At 37.3% G+C, this 19784-nt stretch overlaps 2 protein-coding genes across 2 annotated transcripts in view; both read right to left on the reverse strand.

Moving 5' to 3' along the window:
- Positions 1-611: 611 nt before the first annotated feature.
- Positions 612-3342, reverse strand: hcrt (hypocretin (orexin) neuropeptide precursor). Its single transcript, XM_032587049.1, has 2 exons — positions 1913-3342; positions 612-1263 (listed from the first exon to the last, which is right to left on the reverse strand). The coding sequence occupies exons 1-2, from the start codon at positions 1967-1969 to the stop codon at positions 952-954; spliced, it is 369 nt and encodes a 122-aa protein (XP_032442940.1). The 5' UTR covers positions 1970-3342; the 3' UTR covers positions 612-951.
- Positions 3343-3808: 466 nt separating this feature from the next.
- Positions 3809-19784, reverse strand: part of LOC116735284 (inactive phospholipase C-like protein 2) — a 71962-nt gene continuing 55986 nt past the window's right edge. The window contains exons 5-6 of the mRNA XM_032587045.1: positions 12842-12951; positions 3809-5680 (exon numbers count right to left, since the gene is read on the reverse strand). Coding sequence (XP_032442936.1) covers positions 5216-5680; positions 12842-12951 — 575 coding nt within the window. The 3' untranslated portion in view covers positions 3809-5215. The remainder of the gene's footprint in view (positions 5681-12841; positions 12952-19784) is intronic.

Genomic DNA, 19784 nt, shown 5'->3' on the forward strand with positions numbered 1-19784 from the left:
GTACTTGTGCAGTGTAAACCACTAGGTCAGGGCTCCATTTCGAGCTGCTGGTTGCTGTGGATACTCTGAAACACAGAAAGTAATGAGACTTTTTCTGAGTCTCCACAGGGAATCTTTCCTCCCATGTATTTGACCAGATAGGCATGCAAAATTAAAGAAAGTAAAAAAAGTAGTCAGGTCATTTTCTGTAATAGAAATAAATGTTTACAGCTGAAATAATTAATATTCAGCTAGTTGAAGGATTCTGCACTCTCTATTACAATTTCTATGGCACACCCATGCACCGCACAGAAAAGCATAGAAACACAGTAGAGTCTATAAATACATGAACACAGGTAGTACATCCTTGAGATCACTTCTGTAAAAAACTACAGTCTGGTCAGTTTCTATGAAATATACTGTGAAACATGTCTTTGACCACTACAATTCTGGTTTTATGGTTTCTTTCTTTTTATAGCCCCAGGTTGTTTAATATAGTCTTTAATGTGTCGTGCCTCTTTTTAATCTTCACTCTCTGTCTTTTATATGATCCACAGGAGAAACAAGAGAAAAGCAACCTTCTTCTGCATGTTGCAAGGATGCAAGGAAATAAAAAGATAAAGATTTTCTGGTAGACTCAAAATTGTAGTTTATTGAATGATAAATACTCTTTTTCTATCAGACTGCACTGTATATAGCAAGTTATTCTTGTCAACACATATTGACAAGTTCTTTTTTGTTTTCAATACTTTACTAAAGATGTCATCAGCTTAAACTTTGAATTACATCACCACAAATTTCTTAATCTCTATGACATTATTTTCAAAAAGATACAGTTTAAAGAAAATCCTTTGATTGTCATCCCTTTTTTTATATATATAGATGTTATTTTCTCTAAACATTGTATGAACATTGTTTACCCAGGCAAAAGTGTTACAATTGTGTTTTTTTTGACAGACTCTGTCAATCTGTTTATTGCTCCCTATCCCTCTGTGCAGTCCTCTTTCCCATAGTCAGTATCCCAGCTGCTTGGTTCTTGCGGCCATGAAGAAGCTGATGGAGTCTGCTCTGCAAATGTAACTCATCCTCGTTCCGTTTACCCAGGGTGAGGATTCCAGCGGCTGCGTCTCCTGCGATGGTTCCCCCTATGCTCTTGTTGCCAGAACGACACAGCAGGACCTGGAGGCGACAGGACTGCGCTGGCTGTCTGCAGCACTCAGACACACTCTGTGCGCTACATCCCAGCTGGGCAAGCAGCAGTATCAACATGAATGCCAGAGTCTTCTGTTAGGGGAAGAAAAGTAGCTTTAGAATACATTTGTTCAGATAAACCCCACTTTAGCACATGTAGCTCATACTGAGCATCTCTACATGCAATAAGTTTTGTTTAACATGTTTAGATACTGGAACAGACTGAACAATAAAATGTTGATCAGTCAGTGTTTTGATCACTTGATGGCATAGGACCATTGCAATGCTGTTTTGGTTTGGGCAATATGACTCATCCCAGGGTGGAACACTTTTGTGAGCTTATCAGTCAAGTTTTCTATTGTTTAACAAACTACAGGAGTGGGCACCTCCACCTCCCCCAGTGTTACACAGAGAAAGTAAGCATCACTGTTCTCTTCCTGCTGGCCAAAGCTGCTTTCTGTTTTGTAGCAATAAATTTGTCCAGCTCACAATCTAGATTGCTTAGATTGATCCATTCTGATCAGGATTATTCTGTACTTCAAAACTTTTACCTTGACCAGTAATGTATCCATAATACACAAGTTTAACCAACATTATGATGAATACAACAAAATAATATCTCTATTGTGAACATCAGGGGCTACTTTTAAGGTGCTCCACATGAACTAAAGTCTGAATTCTTCAGAGCATCAACATGTAATCAAAAAAACTTTGTACAAAGGCTTACCCTGAAAGGTCTTACCCTGTTAGGTGTGTCCATCCCAGCAGTGTTGTGGAAGTTGGTGGTGTACCATGTCATCTTCACTCTTGTGTGATGGGTTATAATCTGATCTTCTTATTTCCCACAGGAGGAAGTCTCTTTTATATTGTTCTACTATGTCCACATCGTCAGTGCTTTGGGCGTCATTCAGGCCAGCCATAAACAGAGAAAACCACAAATCATTTATTTCTGCTCATTTAAAGTTTGCCGTCATGCTCGTAACTGTTAATTAGACCCCTATTAGAGATCATCTCCACAGAGATTTGATGAACCACAGGTATGCCTTTGTGGCTGCATAGGGAGGGTTTATTAACACATGCCATTACTATGAGTAGCCAAAGACGGAAACTATTGTGTCCAGTAAAGCAAAAAAATATAAAAAATACAACACAAATACATAAGGAAACTAACAAGCTTTGAAAGGGCATGCTAATGACCATGGCTCTGTGTGCTGTGATTTCTCATACTAAAGGTCTGTAGTGATACATCTAAAGTGTTGGTATTTTCTGCTGCTTCAAAGAGCATCCACTTGCTTAACTACAAACATCCAGAAGTTTAGGTGGGGTTATCTAAGGGTCTATATAAAAGAGAAACTAATTCTTACAAATTTAATCTCAAAACTTCAGGACAACAACTTGAAAGCAGCCACTCATTTGTACATCCATTTAGCTAATGTTTATTGCCATCTTATGGACAACAGGAAGTACTGCTTTAAACACACAAACCCTTTCATGGAAGAATAATAGGTTTAAATCAATAAGAACGTAATTTTAGATCAGGACTATTAACGTTGCATCATAGTGCATCAGAAACAATCAATGAAGCATTTGGGTAGTTCATTGATTAGATTAGATTGTATGTGTCCAACATAGTCATCTTTATATAATTCCAACATATAATTGTTGGAATTATATGTTTAAGTAATTATCCAAAATATATCACTGTGTTGAAGAAAATAAATATGTTTCTAGGTGTGCGCAACTTTGTTTATTTGGTAACTTTTGCTTTTATGGTCCTATGGTACAGACCAGGATATTAATGTTCTGATCTGCAAAAATAAATCGATCAACTGTCTCTTTATTTGCAGCTGTGAGTTTAAACCTGATCCCAGGTTTTGACAATCATTGTCTCTTTGTTGATTCAAATTATACTCATATTAATAATTGATAAGAGATTGATCTTAAGGTTGTGGAATATGGAAGCTGTTCCTACAATTCAAGGAATGGCTCTCAGAATTGCCTTGGGTATTAGACATGGACAAAATCTTTTCAGAATACCTGGATGTCATTTCTGGACCTTTGAGCCTAACAAGATGGAAATCCCTCTTGATATTTAACCTCTCAAATATCCATCTGCCTTGTTCTCCTCAATTTATATTGAGATATTGGTAAGAGTGATGCATCTGTGCTCATATATTCATCACAAAGCTTTTGTGATGACACTCGTTGTCATGTCATCAAAGCTTTTTGTTGTTAGTATATGTATATATATATATATATTGAGGTTTAGCATATTAGTGTGGTTCTTCATATTTGTTTAAAAAAATAATCTGAATAGACAAATTACAATTTAAAAAGCCCCAAACCAAATTATTTCTTCAGCCATCTTTAGAGAAGTGTTGTAAAGTGCGATTCAGTGTCTATACATATTTGGAAAAAAATATATCACTTATGAAAACCACCTACCGATCAAATTAAAATAGAGCAGAACAATTTCTAAAACCCAGTTTATGTGGGCAAGATATAAATGTTTACCATAATATAAATACTTGAGTATGAAAGCATGTCAAAATGTTTTACATATTTTGTTATATCAAATCAACATTTTTTTTAGTGTATCTATGTCTCATTAGATAGAAATGAACAAGAGGAGACAGAATAACCAATGAAGCCAGCTTTAATGGGCAACTCAAAGGAGCTGTTACAGTTTGCACACTCATTGTCATGTCATCATTTACCCCTTGTGTTGCGGCACTAACCTGTAACCCATCATTTCAGTCCCAAATGCACTGGTTGACTTGATCTGATCCACAGAACAACAGGTGTCAAAGCACTGTACATGTGTTAGTAATGTTAAAAAAAGACTCTGAATATCAATAAAACTTACAACAATAAGAATATCAATCAATAATGTCTGAGAATTATAGCAATATATGTTCCCTTCATACATTTTACATAGAGTTTACATCTATAGTCACTGTGTTATTCCACAGACAGCAGTACCATGGTGATTTTGACCTTTCACTTTTAAAAGGGAGGATCAAATATTCCAGTTGTGACTGAATGCTGAGCTCCACCACTGAAGGATGTGGGTTAGCTCCACCCTGGGGACCAAAACATCAACTTACATAACATCATACGCAGAGCCGCTGGGTAGGAGACAAGAAAATCCTATGGTGAGTATCCAAGAATGAACTCAAACCTGAACGCACAACTCAAGAGAAGGACCTGATAGAGGTTGACAGCAGCTTTAAAAAAAAGCATAAATAAATGAACACTGAACAAATGCAGATTTCTTTTCTCAATACTAACTCTAATGCTCCCTGGTTTGTGCTAAAAAGGTCATTTGTGACTCCTACAGTGCCCAGCCTAGCAGAGCTGCTCTAATTTGTGCATTTAAAATGAAATCTGCACCCTCATTATGGAAAGGAGCGAGGGTTTGAGCTGACCGTTACAACTAAAATATTGGGAGAGAAGTGTGAATGTGACCAAATAAAAGCTCATAGACATGGTAAAGTGCCTCTGAAATGAAAAAAGGCATATTTGTGGCGTAAAACACTGATGTGAGGTAAAGCCTGCACCCACAGAGCTAGTGTACATTGTGGATTTGCATGTAACTAGCAATGCCCAGAGAGAGACAGGGCTATCTTTGTCATCAATCTGCCTTTAAAGTACTTTCCTAACTAGAAACACGAGCCTGAAATATTCCTCCCATCATCCCCTGCTTCTCCCTCCTTTGTTTTTTTTTTTTTACTTCTTGCAAGATAGAAGACAAAGATATTTTTTATTTCTTGCTGAAATGGATAATGCTCAAAATTGAGAGAACAAGCATCCTGTTCAGAAATGTATGACTGGACTGTTACATCTGTCTTCATCCATATTTTCAGACTTGTGTTTCGCTTCGAATACGGTGACTCCTTTTCATTGTCATCACCTCTTTAGGTCTCTCTGCAACATCCTGTACCTCGCCTTCCTTATTAGCCTCCTGTTTTCCTTCAACGTCCTCCTGCTTCTCTATCTCTTTGTCTCTCTTTGGGTGGGATTCACTGTGGGCGCAGGCTGCTAGTCAGCAGGGTCCTGCAGGACCATCGGTGACCATCTCTTTTTCTCTCTCTGGGATGATATCGAGAGGTCCTGCCGCCCTCTGCTGCTGGCTTTGTGTCTGGAACTGATTTGTGGGTAAGGGTGGAGGATGTGGGTAGGCCGGTGGTTTTAAAACAGTTTGGATGGGAGGGAAAGGAAAAGACTGGGAATGCAGCTGGGAGTATTGCTGTTGATGGGTGTGGAGGTAAGACTGGGGTGACGTCTGGGGTTGTAGAGGAACGTGGGGTGGGTGGAGCAGCAGAGACTGTGGGTGGAGCTTGGTCGGAGGCTGTTGCTGTACTTGTGGTGGCTGTTGAGGAGGATGGTGAGGAAGCTGCGGGGAAGCCGCTCCATTTTTACTGAGACCACAGGACTGAGCTGCACAGTGGATCTGGCGCAAAGTGTCCAGTGCCTCACTTTTTGCATGCTTCAGTAGGTCTGCCTGGCCCTGAGGTTAAGAAAAAAAAGAAATTTGTGTAAATATTGTGATAATGTCCAGTTTTGATGAGGCATAAAACACTCCCGAAGTCCCAAAACACAATGCAATTACTAAATAGATATATTACTTAATGTATTAAGTATTTGATTATAAAATTCTGTTTCTAAATCAATCAGTAAAACATTAGTTGTAGTTATATAAGATATAAAACACTACATTGTTATCAAGTATATAATGAATAAATATGTTGTCAATAAACATGTATTCTTAAAAAGGCGACTATATTATTCCCATATTTATTATATGTACTGTATATCTTCTCACGCTTCCTGCATTTATTTTGTGCATCAGTCTAACACAGACATTAATGAATGATGAGTTCTTGTTAATAGAATTTGTCTGAAATTGACTTGCTACACAGTGCAACCAATTAAATGCTGTGACATTTTAAATAATCCTTTGATGCACACCATGCATGAAATAATTAAATGCTGGAATTGTAATTATTTAGTTTCACATTCTAAATTTATGTCTGTATTTAATTACCTGGAACACTTAAAAAAAATCTAAAATACATTTAATCATTTATTTATTTTATTCCCTATTTAATAAGAAAATATATCAAGGAAATATATATTGTGGAACATTTGGCATTCAATAAAACAACTCCTTTGAAATACTTCATGCATATTAATTGCAGTCAGTTTGCATTAATTTATTTAATTTCTTTTCCCGTTTTCAACACTTTTTTATTCTCTGAAGATTTCTCTTTAATTGCCTGCGTTAACCCAAAATAGCCGGAAGGGGGCAGTACAAACTCACTGAAACGTGGTTGGACGTTTGCCAGCAGTTTGTACAGCTCCTCTCTGCTGGTGAACTGTGCTGTCATATGGTGATAATGTTGCCACTATGTTTCTGCTCTTTATTCGAGCACCCCAGAGATGAATGCATGCCATGGAGGAAATGGTCAGGACAGCCTTTCTGTGTTCACAGCACGGTCAAGAAAATCTGGATCAACGCCATTTCCAGCCCGCTTCCCAAAGCTAGCTGGCTTTGCTATATGAAAATACGGTGGAGTTATTTCTATGTGGAAGAGGTACATATACAGTGTTGGGTAGTAACGGATTACATGTAACGACGTTACGTAATTTAATTACAAAAAAAGACTAACTGTAATTCGTTACAGTTACAATGAGAAAATATGTAATTCAGTTACAGTTACTTCCGAAAATATTAAGAATTACAAATTTAGTTACATTTAAAAAAAAATATGAACAAAAACCTTTGCGAAATATGTAATGATATTTTTATTTATATCGCCGTTTCCCGCTACGGCTCCTTGTCTCTATCATATCTGCCAGCCGCAATGCCACTGATGGTCCATCCTGTGCTGGCGGAGCCTCCTGGAGGAACAGCAAGCAGCGGACGGTTCCATTTCAGCTCAAGCAGCGCATCAAAAATGACAGCCTTCCAGCTCTTCAAATATAAGGAGCATTTCATTTACACATGTGAAAATGGCTCAAATTTAAACGTGCAGTGCAAGAAGAGTTTGCCGGCTATCAAGAACTTGTCCACGTCGAAGCAATCTATGTCAAACCTGAGGAAACATTTAGAGGTAAGTGCAACTCACTGATAGACGAAGCGTATTGTTTTACGAATATTTGACTGTTTGGTGTTGATGCATGACAAACGTTGGAATCTATTCTTTCCCATGAGACATTGTATGCAATGTGCCAGTGTTATGGTTTTCATGATGAACATAAAGTAAACTAGAAAATTCCTGAAGAAATGTAACTGGGGCCTGCCAAAGTGTGCCCGTCGGTTTGGACCCAGCGTTCTGATGCTAAAAATTAGCATCAATGCTAAGCTTAGCTAAATAGTAGTCATTAGCTTGTGGAATTTTATAACTTGCTTCGCAAGTCAGTCACTACTCTCCTTATGCATTGCTATGGGCAGGCCCTAATTAATGCTACTTTGAACATATAATTATTAATTATAGTATATTTTTCTTCTATCTTTTTTTCTCTCTCTCTTTTCAGAGGAAGCATCCAGGCGTTCTTCTGAAAGGCACGTTTAGTCCATCTGATACTCGGGAAGTATCCACAGTGTCCACAGTTGTTTTGCTTGTGTGATTTTGGAAAACTATTGTTTTTCCCGTTTTGATTTTGAATGATATGTTGCAAACACTTCTATTTTTGTCAACATTCCATTGACTGTTAAATGTTCAATGACTAACTTGACTACCCTTCGTCCATCTTAATTCTTGATGCACTGTATTGTGCCGTGTTTAATTTTACAAGCAAGGGTGTGCAAAGAAAAAATCAAGAAAAATAAAATGTGATGTAAAAGTCTTACTTTGCTTATTACTAAACTAGAGCACTTCATTGTCATTGCACATGTATGAAGTAATGAAATGCAGTTTGGCATCTAATCAAGTGCAACGTGTGCAGATTGTACAGCTGCAGTATTTAGAGATAAAATGCAGTTATTCACAGCTAGGGTAAGGAAAGATGGTTGATCGATATGTGCAGCAGAATAAATAAATTACCCCTAGGGAAATGCATGTATGTGCAGAGCCACTGTAGATAGGGCTATACAGGTGTGAATTGAAGAGGAACACTGTACAAATGTTGGGATGGTACAGTAAGGTATGGATAGAGGGGAAGGAAAGACTGGTCTTTGGGAAGAGTTCAATAAGGTGACCGCTGTAGGAAAGAAGTGGTTTCTGAACCTGCTTGTGTTAGTCTGCAACCTGCGTAAATGGTAGAGCCTGGGGGAGGAGCAGAAAAGAGTATGGCCCGATGAGAGGAGTCTGAGAAAATCTTACATGCCTGGTGCTGGCATCTCTTCTTGTGGACCTCCTGTGATTGCCTGTCAGCAATTCCCTCTCAGCTTAGTGCTCTTTTAAGGTTCCCACTCAGTTCTCAAAAATTAAATGTTGAACATGGGTCAATACTCATTAAAACCTCAAAGTAATCAAAAGTAATTAGTTACATTACTTTTTAAAAGTAGTCGAAAAAGTTACACTACAATTACATTTTAAACAAGGTAACTTGTAACTGTAACGGATTACATTTTGAAAGTAACTTACCCAACACTGTACATATATAACAGAAATATTCATATGTGAGAAAAAAAAACATGAAAAGGGTCATTATTGAATCCATCACTCTTTTTCTAAGTAGGTTGTTTTCTTCAGTTTGCTCACTCAAAAATGAGCATCAAATCTGGCATTCTGCAAATACTACCTTGCCCACTGTGACACATCTTTGGGCTGACATCCCGCTGTAGTGACACATGCTAACCTATCCTATGCCACAGTGAAGGGCAAATGTTAAAAGAATGCAACGCACATGGAAGTCTGACATATTGCAGAGGGAGTAAAGGTGCTGCCCTCCGCTAAACGGTCAACATTCAGCTCCCAGGTGATGCTGATGGTCTCCAAGTGGCCTTTTACCCAAGACATTCCAGCACAAAATCCAGGAGAATGAATAAGTCATATGTTTAAAAAAGAAAAAAAAAAATATGTAACTCATGACTCACCAGCTATGAAACAAGACAGCGAAAAGCTGGTCCTGCGCTGCAACAACCAAATCAGAATTACACTTCTAGGTGATGTATTCACCCCAACAGTTGACCCAAAGCTGTCCACAGGGAGGGCTAAAATAACACAGGGGTAGTCACCAATTCCCACACAATGCCCTTATTGAATACCAGTTCAATATTCTTCATGCACAATTCATTTGAATTAACCTGAAATTGCTGTATATTATTTATAAATTGTAAGGCACGCATTGATTCGCTGAACATGATGAAAATATTTTATTTAACAAAAAGGGGTCAAAACTACAATGGCTGCAATCTGAATTAGTTTTGTGGAGTTCATTAAATGTGCATTCATTAGACACATTTTAATTACAGCACACATTTCCATGATGTTTTTAAGGAGCCTTTTATTCTATTTAAGAAGAACTTGACATTCATTTCAAAGCCGCCCTTTCTGTCTCTCTGCTTCTGCTTTTCTTTTGACAGAGTTACAATGAGTGACAGCAATGTGCAAAAAACATCATCCACCATGACAGCTCTGATCTTTCTGTCACTGTCAAAGTACAGTCAAAGTGGGAGTTTGGGAAGCTGAGAAAGAAAGACAGGACACCACTTTTTTTCCACTCAACTGCCTATTTCTCTGTCCCATGCTTCTACCAGCTAGCACTTTTCAGCCTGCTGAGAATCTGAAAAAGGTTGAGGGGTGAAATAACTAGGCATGACTGCCAGCCTTGGCAAACAGGCGCTAGGCTCTCACCAAATGTTCAGTATGAGAGAGAGATTATAGATGAAGAATGGGAGGAAGAGGAGGCGGAGTTATGCGGATGCCAAGATGCCTTTCAGTTGAGAGCATGGCTCATCGATGAAACGAGGATGAAGAAGCTGAGAAACAGGGAAGAGGGCAACTTAAAGGGCAAGCACAAATGAGTGGAGATGGATGGAATAGTTAGATAGATATAGATGGAACAGGGTGAGAGATGATGGAGGAATTCAACAAAAAGACCTTCTGATACTGCTATCTTAAATAGCAGTATCAGTATTCTCCAAATTTACAAATTTGGAGAATGACTAAACCTGTGAGACTACAAATTTTGTATGAGATGAGTAGAACTTGTTGCTTTTCAGCATCCTGTTCTTCTTTGTGCATTCAGTGATGCATCAGATTTATCTTCACAAACCACAATGTGCACAATCATAAAAACCTGAAACCATGAGCAATGCCTTCTAGAGAAGCCTTCAGGCCATCCTAGTTCAAGCAAGGTTGTTTTTATGGTTGTAAACTGCAAAAAAGTCAGAAAGCAGGTCAAACTGACACACTATTCTTCCATTGTAGCAGTAATAACATAAGTAGGTGAAGCACACGCAAAAACAAAAAACCTTTAGAGAGAAACCATTAGAGCGGGAAGTGGTTGGCTGCTATGGCAACTAACCCCGGAAAACACATTATTTTTTAAAAAAATAAGACAGATGCTTGAAAAATGTTGGCATTATAGAGGTGAGTAGAAATATAAATAACACAAATCAAAGCAAATTTCCCCTTGGTTCCTACAGTACTTAAAGACTGTAGCACAAATATCTGGTACAAGAAGTCAGAAAAATAACAGTTCAAGATTTTACTCTTGAATTTTGTCAGGTATTAAATATTAATGATGATTATTGTGGTGATTATGTTTTATAGTTTTAATACTGGCATTGCTTAGGACATTGTTTAGTTATTGGTCTATAATAACTTTAAATAATGAATTTCCTATGTGCGGGAAAACTACAGCATAGCAACTCTACTTCAACTACACAAACGTTGACAGCGCCATATTCTATAAAAACCTCACATTATGATGTTACCACTTCCAAACTTCACTATTGGTATTGTATTTTAGGACTGATATCCGGAACCTTTTGACCTCCAAATATGGTGTGTATTATGGTATCTAATAATATTTCAATTATGGCCTGATTTGGCCACACTATGATCTACACTATTTCTAAAGCTTGTCCACATGTTGTTCAGCGTCTTCCATAAATGATCCTATGCTCTTTGTTAATTCCTTTAACTCCTCTGTCTCTGGAAAATTTGTATGCAACCAACAACATTAGTATGTTTTGTAATAAGGTTGCAAAGGTCTTGACAGAGCTCACTAGTTATGCCCATCACATGCTGTGTCTTGTTTGACACCTTGGTAATCAGAATATTTTTCATCGGTTATCAGTTGAGACTGAGCCAGTTGATGTTTATTTACACTAAGTGGCAGGATTATTTTCCAATAACTGATCGACTTCAGTAGGTGTCATGGCTTTCCATGCTTTCTTGAACCTCCTTTTTATCATGTGTTCACTACTTTTTCCTTATACTGTACAGCATAAGTTAATTTATGGACATCAGGGTTTGATTTTTAATTTTTTTTCTATGTTTAGTCTGGATAGGTTATTACTGACATATGGTGGAACGTTCGTGTAAACTGCACCTTTATAAATATATTTGCTTAGAAGATTAGGGATGTGTGCAGTACTTCTTTCACACGCTTGGAGATAAGAATAACAACATTATTGGCTCTCGTTACAGAAGAGATGAGGAAATACAAGTAACATGGCTAAAAGCATTCCACCTATTTGCTACTAATATTAGAACTGTAGCAGAGCTAACCGCCACTTGAGGTTTACTAAGTAGCAGTTTAGAATTGGTCACTGTTTTTTTTTTGTCTGGGTGCCAACCACTAAAACATTTGCAGTGGGTGTATGTGGTAATTTCTCTGATCCTCCAGCACTGAGTGTACACCAAAACCCGCTGTCAGGGGTTTTAGTGTACACAGCTCTGTGAATAGCTAAAATGATAAAACCATTCTAAAGATTTTGTGCAAGAAATTCCTTTGATGTTAAATTATTTTTTAGATTGGCAAAGGCAAAGGAGCCTTTTCATATCGGAAAACTCAAAATAACTAATTGAAGTTATATTTTCACATATATAGAATTAAAATGATGATACTGCACAAAAATGAGATTTAAGGTATTTCATTTTGACTAAAGTAAATTGTGATAAGATATAAAAGTCAATAAAATGAAAAACAGTATAAACCATGAAATCATCACTATCATTTACAATTAACTGGTGTCAAGGTGATACAATGAGATAAGATCCCTACTATACTGTTCGCGTTTAGCTTTCTAACCTCGGTATTCAAAGAGGGAATAAGATGAGAGAATTGGCTGGCCTTATCTCTCGAGTCACAGGGCAAGCAGTGACAAGAATGCACCATCTTTTACACATGCACATATGGCCAAGCTGCATGTAGCTGTGTGTCTTCCAAGCAAGTGTGAACGATCCAATCAAGTCTTGTCAAAATAGATACAAGAGCAAATAAATAAAACAACGTTTGGAATGAACACTAATTACTTAAGAGATTTAGGGATTAGGGAAGAGAGAGACGCAATTAGCCCAAGAAGCTTTCTTAAGACATCATGCGGGTAAATCTCTGCAACAGTGTCTGGGATTGCTTGTCCAGCTGGTTGCAGTTTATAAGATAATCCTTTAACTTCCCATCTTTCATATACCGTAAGTTGTGTGAACACTAAATGTACTGCATACAGTACATTGAGTTTGAAGTCATGTAATTGGGGAGGTTTGCTCACCTTAAGCACAGTGATGTTCCAAGCGTAACTCTCCATGGCTTTCTGAAGTTTTCTGCCTTTCAGGCCCTCCTTTACTCCAATACGATGCAAGTCTTCATGGAAGTCCAGACCTGAAATGGAAAGACATGTTTCACCTAAAAACAATATCAGAAAAGTCACAAATATCTCTAAAAGGCTTACAGTCTACTGTGGTGATTAGAGTTTTTATTCATTTATTTAATTAATATTTTTCAAGAATGGAATATAGTATATGTAGTACAGACATCAGTCTGTTTTACTACTGGAATAACCAAATTAGTATTGCCCTGTTAAGATCTTAATGGTCTTACGTAAATCAGGTTTCAAAGGTAAGACACCTTTGCCAAGAGATTTGTTATTCACCACAGGAGACATAGGGAAACACAATTACCATTTGTTATATAGTAAGAACAGGTCAAATAAAATGGCAAAAAATGTATATTCAATATTACAGAAGTCATAAAACATGTGGACAGCTTCTTTAAAGTGCCATCATTTTCTGAAATCTGTTAGAGCATGAAGGTACATTAAGGTTTGGGTCAAAACCTGACTGATATTTGGTGCTGTGCATGATTTCATTCTCCTCTATGAAAGTCTAGTTCGCATGAAGAAAACTAACCCCAGGGCGTGATCCTTCCACCACTGTATTTCACTAAAAGTGCAGTGTTATTTTAGTGTTGTACTGTTTTGGTACCAAACTTATGTTTTAAAATGTTGGTCAAAAGTTCCAGCTTAGTTTCATCAGACCATAAACTATTCTCCCACAAGTTTTTGGGAAGTTTTAGCTGGGCCTGAATGTTTTCTTTGGAAGAAAATGCTTTGACCTTTGAACCCTACTCTTAGTCCAGACATAATGGAGAAATTCTTGTATTTTCTTTAGAGCTACTGCCAACCTCTTAGCAGCCTCCCTGACAAGTTCCCATTTGGCTTTTTTGTATTAAGTTTTGGGAAATTTTTGGTTTTAGAAATGTTACTGTTGCTCAATGTTTCAGAGTGCCATGCTATCTGCTGTGGATTTTAAAAATTCCTGATTAGCATCTTTTCATAAATCTCATTATTTTGACACATTGTAGCGTCGGCAAAGTATGAATGTCAATTAGTAATTTGAAGAAAGCCCTAATAGGATGGTGAACTTCAATCAGTGGGCATGAACTTTAATTACACTTAATCAATGTAGTTTAATTTCTCTATAATTAACTGTGTACCTAGGAAGACTGAATGCTTTAACTGTATCAAAAGATATTGCAACAAAGTAAGGGTGTGCATATTTAAACAAATAGGCTATTGTGTATTTTTTTGTGGTGTTCGGTGAGGAATGCATGGGTTTTCTCTCATAGTTCAAAGATGTTCTTCTTCATCATCTCTTGGTAATTGATTCAGGAGATTTAAGACCAGATCATCCCATGACCCTACTAGACTTAAGTGAGTACAGAAAATGGATGACCGGATGGATGCCCTTTGCTTACAGGGCTAAAACGGTACAATGAAGGCGAACCTCTAATTAGGCTTCAGAGTAGGTCAGGTTTTATTGCAGCCGAGGTAAACTATTCCTAATCTCCAAAGGGTTTAGCAACAAACTCCCACTAAATCTGTAAGACTCAGCTTGCTTGTCAGTCTGTCCCTGAAAGATGACCTTAAGCAACAAATGTTTTGATTTTCTGCACAAGCATTGAAGAAACAATGCAGGCTTCCACTATAAACTAGAGAATAGCTGTGCATCTCGAATCATTTTTTTCAGCACCTCATATTTATAAGTGAGAAGGTATTGCACCTCTTCTGTAAACAAATAGTTTACACATTTTGGAGAATACCTCAGATCAATTGAAATTATTTTCCTGTGCAGCAACTTAAGTGGATCATCTTCCAGAGGCAGAGTACATAAAAATGTAAAACTACGTTTTGAGAGCCTGCTTTTTTTATTTTTAATCTACAACGTCGGACTGCCCTTTCTTAATTTTCTAACCATACCAGAGGCAGTGTTACTACAGTATTCTAACTTAGGAGCCTGAAATTTACATTAACAGGGATAAGGACTGATCTAATTTTATAATCCGCTACAGTTAATGGGCCGGTGCTTGTGTAGAGCTGAGAAAACGGAGAAGGCGAACATAGGATGGGGCAGAAACCAGCAAGAAGGGAGATGTAAATGATATGAAATTAGCTGGTGGCGGTTTGTTCCAATATAGCTTCTCAGAGTATTTAATCTGGCAGTGATTAAGAGCCATCTCAGTGTAACATTAACACAATTCCTGTTCCTTACTGTCACTTTAACACTGAGAAATTCATGCTGTTGTGCAAAATGTGACCACATGGTGTGCTGTAGAAAGATAAGGACTTTTTAGTTTGCGTCGCTAATGAGTATGAGCTGGAGAAGCGGTGCTCAGATGGAAGGACAAGAGAGACAACATCTCTTTAGAGTAGCTACACAATTAGAAAATATGGCTTATAGTCCTTGAAAACAATAAACATCTTCTGCATTTATAATGAGAAGCATTCCAAATGCACAAGCAGATCTAAAAAAAAGTTAAATTTTAAGTCAGAGAAAGTGAAAGGTGGTAAATAACCAAATAAAACAGAATCTTTAAAGCGGATCCTGTTTCACTGAAAAGAAATGGTAGCTGGTGAAAGGGAGATTTGAACCAGTCAGATCAATGTTTGCTTAATTTATCCCAATTCATACACACTCTAGAGTCCATGTGGAGTGTCATCATTGCAAACACAGAGGGATTTTTTTCTGGCTGTGGATGAGCTAGGAAAACAATGACTCTGCAAAGCCAAAGACGACAAAGGGAATGAGATGTCTTTATCTTGGATATTCACAGCGAGAAAGCTGTCAAAAACAAAATGAACAAATACACAGTCGTTAGGCAGAGAAAGCATGTTTGAATGGAAGGGGACCTGGATAAACACAACAGAGAACTGATAAAACATGGATTGTATTGATGATACATTTGATTCCAGTTTGTGTGTCCTTTACACAAACTGTGCATCCTTTACAAGCGTTTTCATCTATTCATTTCCAGGTATACCTTTTTTTCTTTTATTTCCAGCTGTGTTACCCAAATGATCACACTATTCTAGTTTAAAGAAAGACAGCAAAGTCTATTTTGGGGAACATTTAAATATGAATCGATTTTCTTATAGTTCAGAAAGATTAGATAACAGCACTACTGCATAAAGTGTCTTGCAACAACAACAACAAAAGCATATTCCTTGTATGTTTTCTGCCCGTTTTTTATATAGCAATAACAGATTTCAATGTTTTCCTCTGGGACAGGCCCAGGAAGGGCAGCATTAATCAGAGTAGCTGCCAAAATGCCCACAGTATCTCAGGAGGAGTGGCAGAGATCCACAACCTAGGTTTAAGATTCTGCCATCAAAACAACTGTAAGTTTTGGAAATGCTGACTCTTTTAAGAACAGTTTGCAATCGTTAGTTTATTTATTCAATTTTCAAATTATCCACAAAATCTCTGTTTGCAAGCATGTTTTATCATAATATCAAAACAAATTTTAAGAACATTTCGACCTGAATTTAAAGTTGTCTAGAATCTAATTCTAAAGGTAAATGGTGGTGTATCTAATAATTAAATTCAAAACCAAAATATTGGTGGTAATATGTTAAAATCAAGGTATAATGTGGCAAAAAAGGTGTAAGATGTTATTTAAATGTAACTCAACATAAATCTACTATATTTATTGGAGTATTTTCCTTCAAAACCTGGAAAGAAGAAAAATATCAGGAAAATCCAGAATTTTTCCAAAATCACCCAGACCTAGAAAATAATAAAAACAATTTATCTTCCTTTTTAGACTTTGAGATTGTGTCCCAACTTTGCAAGTGTTAATATATCGATTTCAAAATAACAGTTTAATCCACTCACATATGCACTGTACCTAGGCACTGAATATACATTTCTAATTACAAAAAAAAATGTACAAATTGAGTGAAATTTACTTTGTGCTAATTTATTTCTTCAATGGAAACTGATTAGATGGTTGAAAAACATAAACACCACACAAAGCAAAGAAATGACTACAATGAAAAGAAGAGTGAATTGGGGTTTCCACATTTAGATTTCTGATATCTGAGCCAACTCAGAGTCTGTGTACTCAAAAAATATGATGGTAGCATCTGGAAGGGCCAGAGTGCGCATCCCAGCTGTTTTCCTGGTCGCCCATTATCCTCGTGCGTGATGGCGAGCCACCAATAGGGCCCACAGGGGAATCATCTAGCACCTCTCCATTCTCATCAACACATAAGCTTCACTGCTCAAATTAAACTGATTAGCTGCAACAATGACTATGCATAAACTGAGAGGAGGAAGAAAATGGAAGATGCTGCAGGACAGGCAGAACAAATCCAAACCTGTTCCACGCCGTTGTTTCTGATTTTGCATAATGCCCTTATTTAAAAATAAGAGGTGACAGTTGAGTGAAATTTTCTTATTTCATATCCCGGCCATCGTTTGTGATTTATGTCTTTGCCACAACAGTATTTAGCCGATGAGCAAAGCACAAGGGCAAAAGCACCAGAGTTTAAATTAAACTAACAAATTCCACCCCGTCGCCACATTCTCTTCCCCAAGACTGACAAGCCGTCCTCTAATAGCACTGTTTTCCGTTTCTCACACAGCCATTAATCCAAAATTATACCTTTGCCATCTTGAATGATCATAGGGACAAAACCCTCAATTCCATGCAAATCCACCATCTCTTCATATCCCTCTCTCTGCTCGCCTTTCTGTGTTCAGCCAGTTACTCCTAATGCTGTCAGTGTGTACACGTGCTTTATGAGATGGGTTCTAAGAGGTACATACAGCATCACAAGAGATGCATTCACTACAAATACCTGTGGGAGGGGTTAAACACAATATTGTCTGTGGATTCTCTGGTTATAAGAGGTTAAGAAATGGCTATAATCGACTGAAACACAAGCTAAATAAAACAGACATGTCAGATGAGGAAAAATCTCAATTAGAGAGATTGGGTCAAATTGTAGAAGGAGTGTATTTCATCGGATCTAATGACTGTTATTAAAAAACTTAAATTAAAGGAACTAAAATTTTGCTTCAACTGTTTACAACAGCTCAAAGCAGGTATAGTTACACAGACAGCATTAATTTAGTTCTCCTAGAGTCTGAATGTTTCACATTTTTTTGTTACTTTTACCCAATTAGCTTAAGTTTAATGAACTAAATTTGTCATAGACTGTAGATTGATTTATAGGTCCATTGAAATAAGATGTGAATGGAGAGCAGAAGTAACAAGCTGAGAACTACAGTGTTAAAGAAATAGTAACAAAAGTCAGTTTCAGATTATAATTAGAAGCTTACATGTTGAGTCATAAAGCAGAAAAAAGATATTGTAACATTTTTTCTATTATTGTAGCATCATTAGACTTAGACTTAGACTTAGACTTAGACTGACTTTATTGTCATTTTGCATGCACAGGGTGTATACAGAACGAAATTTTGTTGCATACGGCTCAGGACAGTGTTTTGAGGTTCCAATGTTGTGAGGTTACTCCAGAATAAAATAAAATACAGTATAAAATATGAATATAAATATGAATATAAAATATAAAGTGCAGGACTGATGTCACTTGCACATTGGTGCAAGTGACATCAAAGAAATAAATGTGGAAAACAATAATATTTTATAAGAACAAAGGACATTTGGCTTAATAGGTGATAAAATACGGCCGTCAGGCACAATATTCCTTTACGCTAAACTTAATTTAATGTTTAAAAATATGTTATCTTGATTTAATTAATTAATTTGGAAAAGATGTTTGTATTTTACAGGTTCCAAATGACGTGCAAAGCTAAATTTAAGCATTTGCTTCTTTTTGGGACTCTGACATATTTTTCAATTAAAATTTCTTCTTTATTCAATAGTAAAAAGTTTGCTTTGAATTGATGTTGACTATTTCTACAGAGACATATAAGTACGGAACCTTAAAAAATATGAATAAGTAGATTTTTTTATACTTATCCCAACCTGAAAAATCTGTAAATCGAATTCCAAAGTTTTCCAAATTAAGCAGGAAACCCCGTTCTTTCCAAACATTCCTTAATGCACATTTTACAAGAAAAAAAAAGGCAGTCTTCCTGGCTGACCTATTGTTATCAAAATGGCAACAAATGTCTGGAAACACTAATAGAAATACACAGAAGGGATGTAAAATAGACATAATATTTGTAAAAGGCCATAGTTTGATTTGAGGCATGAGTGTCAGAACCAGGGGCACAGCAGAGAGAGTGGGCGACGGGCTGAGTGTTATGTTTGGCATGCAGCTGAGGCGCCTGAGGGCTGTCGCTGCTCCCCCTTTGCCTCGGTGTATCATTCTTCTCACTTACAGGAAAAGCTATCCACTCTTAATAAAAGAATGTCCAAATTTCCTCCCTTCTCAGTTGAACCAGAAATACTAGCTGTATTATCCTACAGATGCATTCAGGTTCTTTTACCTGACGGAGGCAATAAGCTCAGCATTACTGTGGAGTAACAGAAACAGCTGCGAGTGCGGCTGCGTGCGGTTTAAGCTCTGCTTAACTCTGAAATCATCGCCTTTGAACATTCTTCCAGCTCCTGGCTGGGGAACCATGGAGCTAAGGGACAGCTCTGTGATTGAAGCCCAGTGTTCAGCCTACATCCCAGGGTAATTACACAGCATGAATATCAGGTTAGCTTATTCTGTTAAAGGGAGAAAGCATATGCCTCCTATTGTGTAACACCAGGGAGTAAAGCTTGGCATAAAGGAGGCTTAAAATTTCTTATTTGATTCAGGATATGGGGTTGAAGTGTGAGACTGAGTCCCAGTTGTTAGACACAAAACAATGAGGAGTGGAAGGGTATAAAATATAATTAACCAGGTTTACACCAGCTATCACACAGTATTTTACTGGCCATGATCTGTAGTTCTG

The sequence above is a fragment of the Xiphophorus hellerii genome, chromosome 16 (assembly GCF_003331165.1).
Source record: "Xiphophorus hellerii strain 12219 chromosome 16, Xiphophorus_hellerii-4.1, whole genome shotgun sequence".
NCBI lineage: Eukaryota > Metazoa > Chordata > Actinopteri > Cyprinodontiformes > Poeciliidae > Xiphophorus > Xiphophorus hellerii.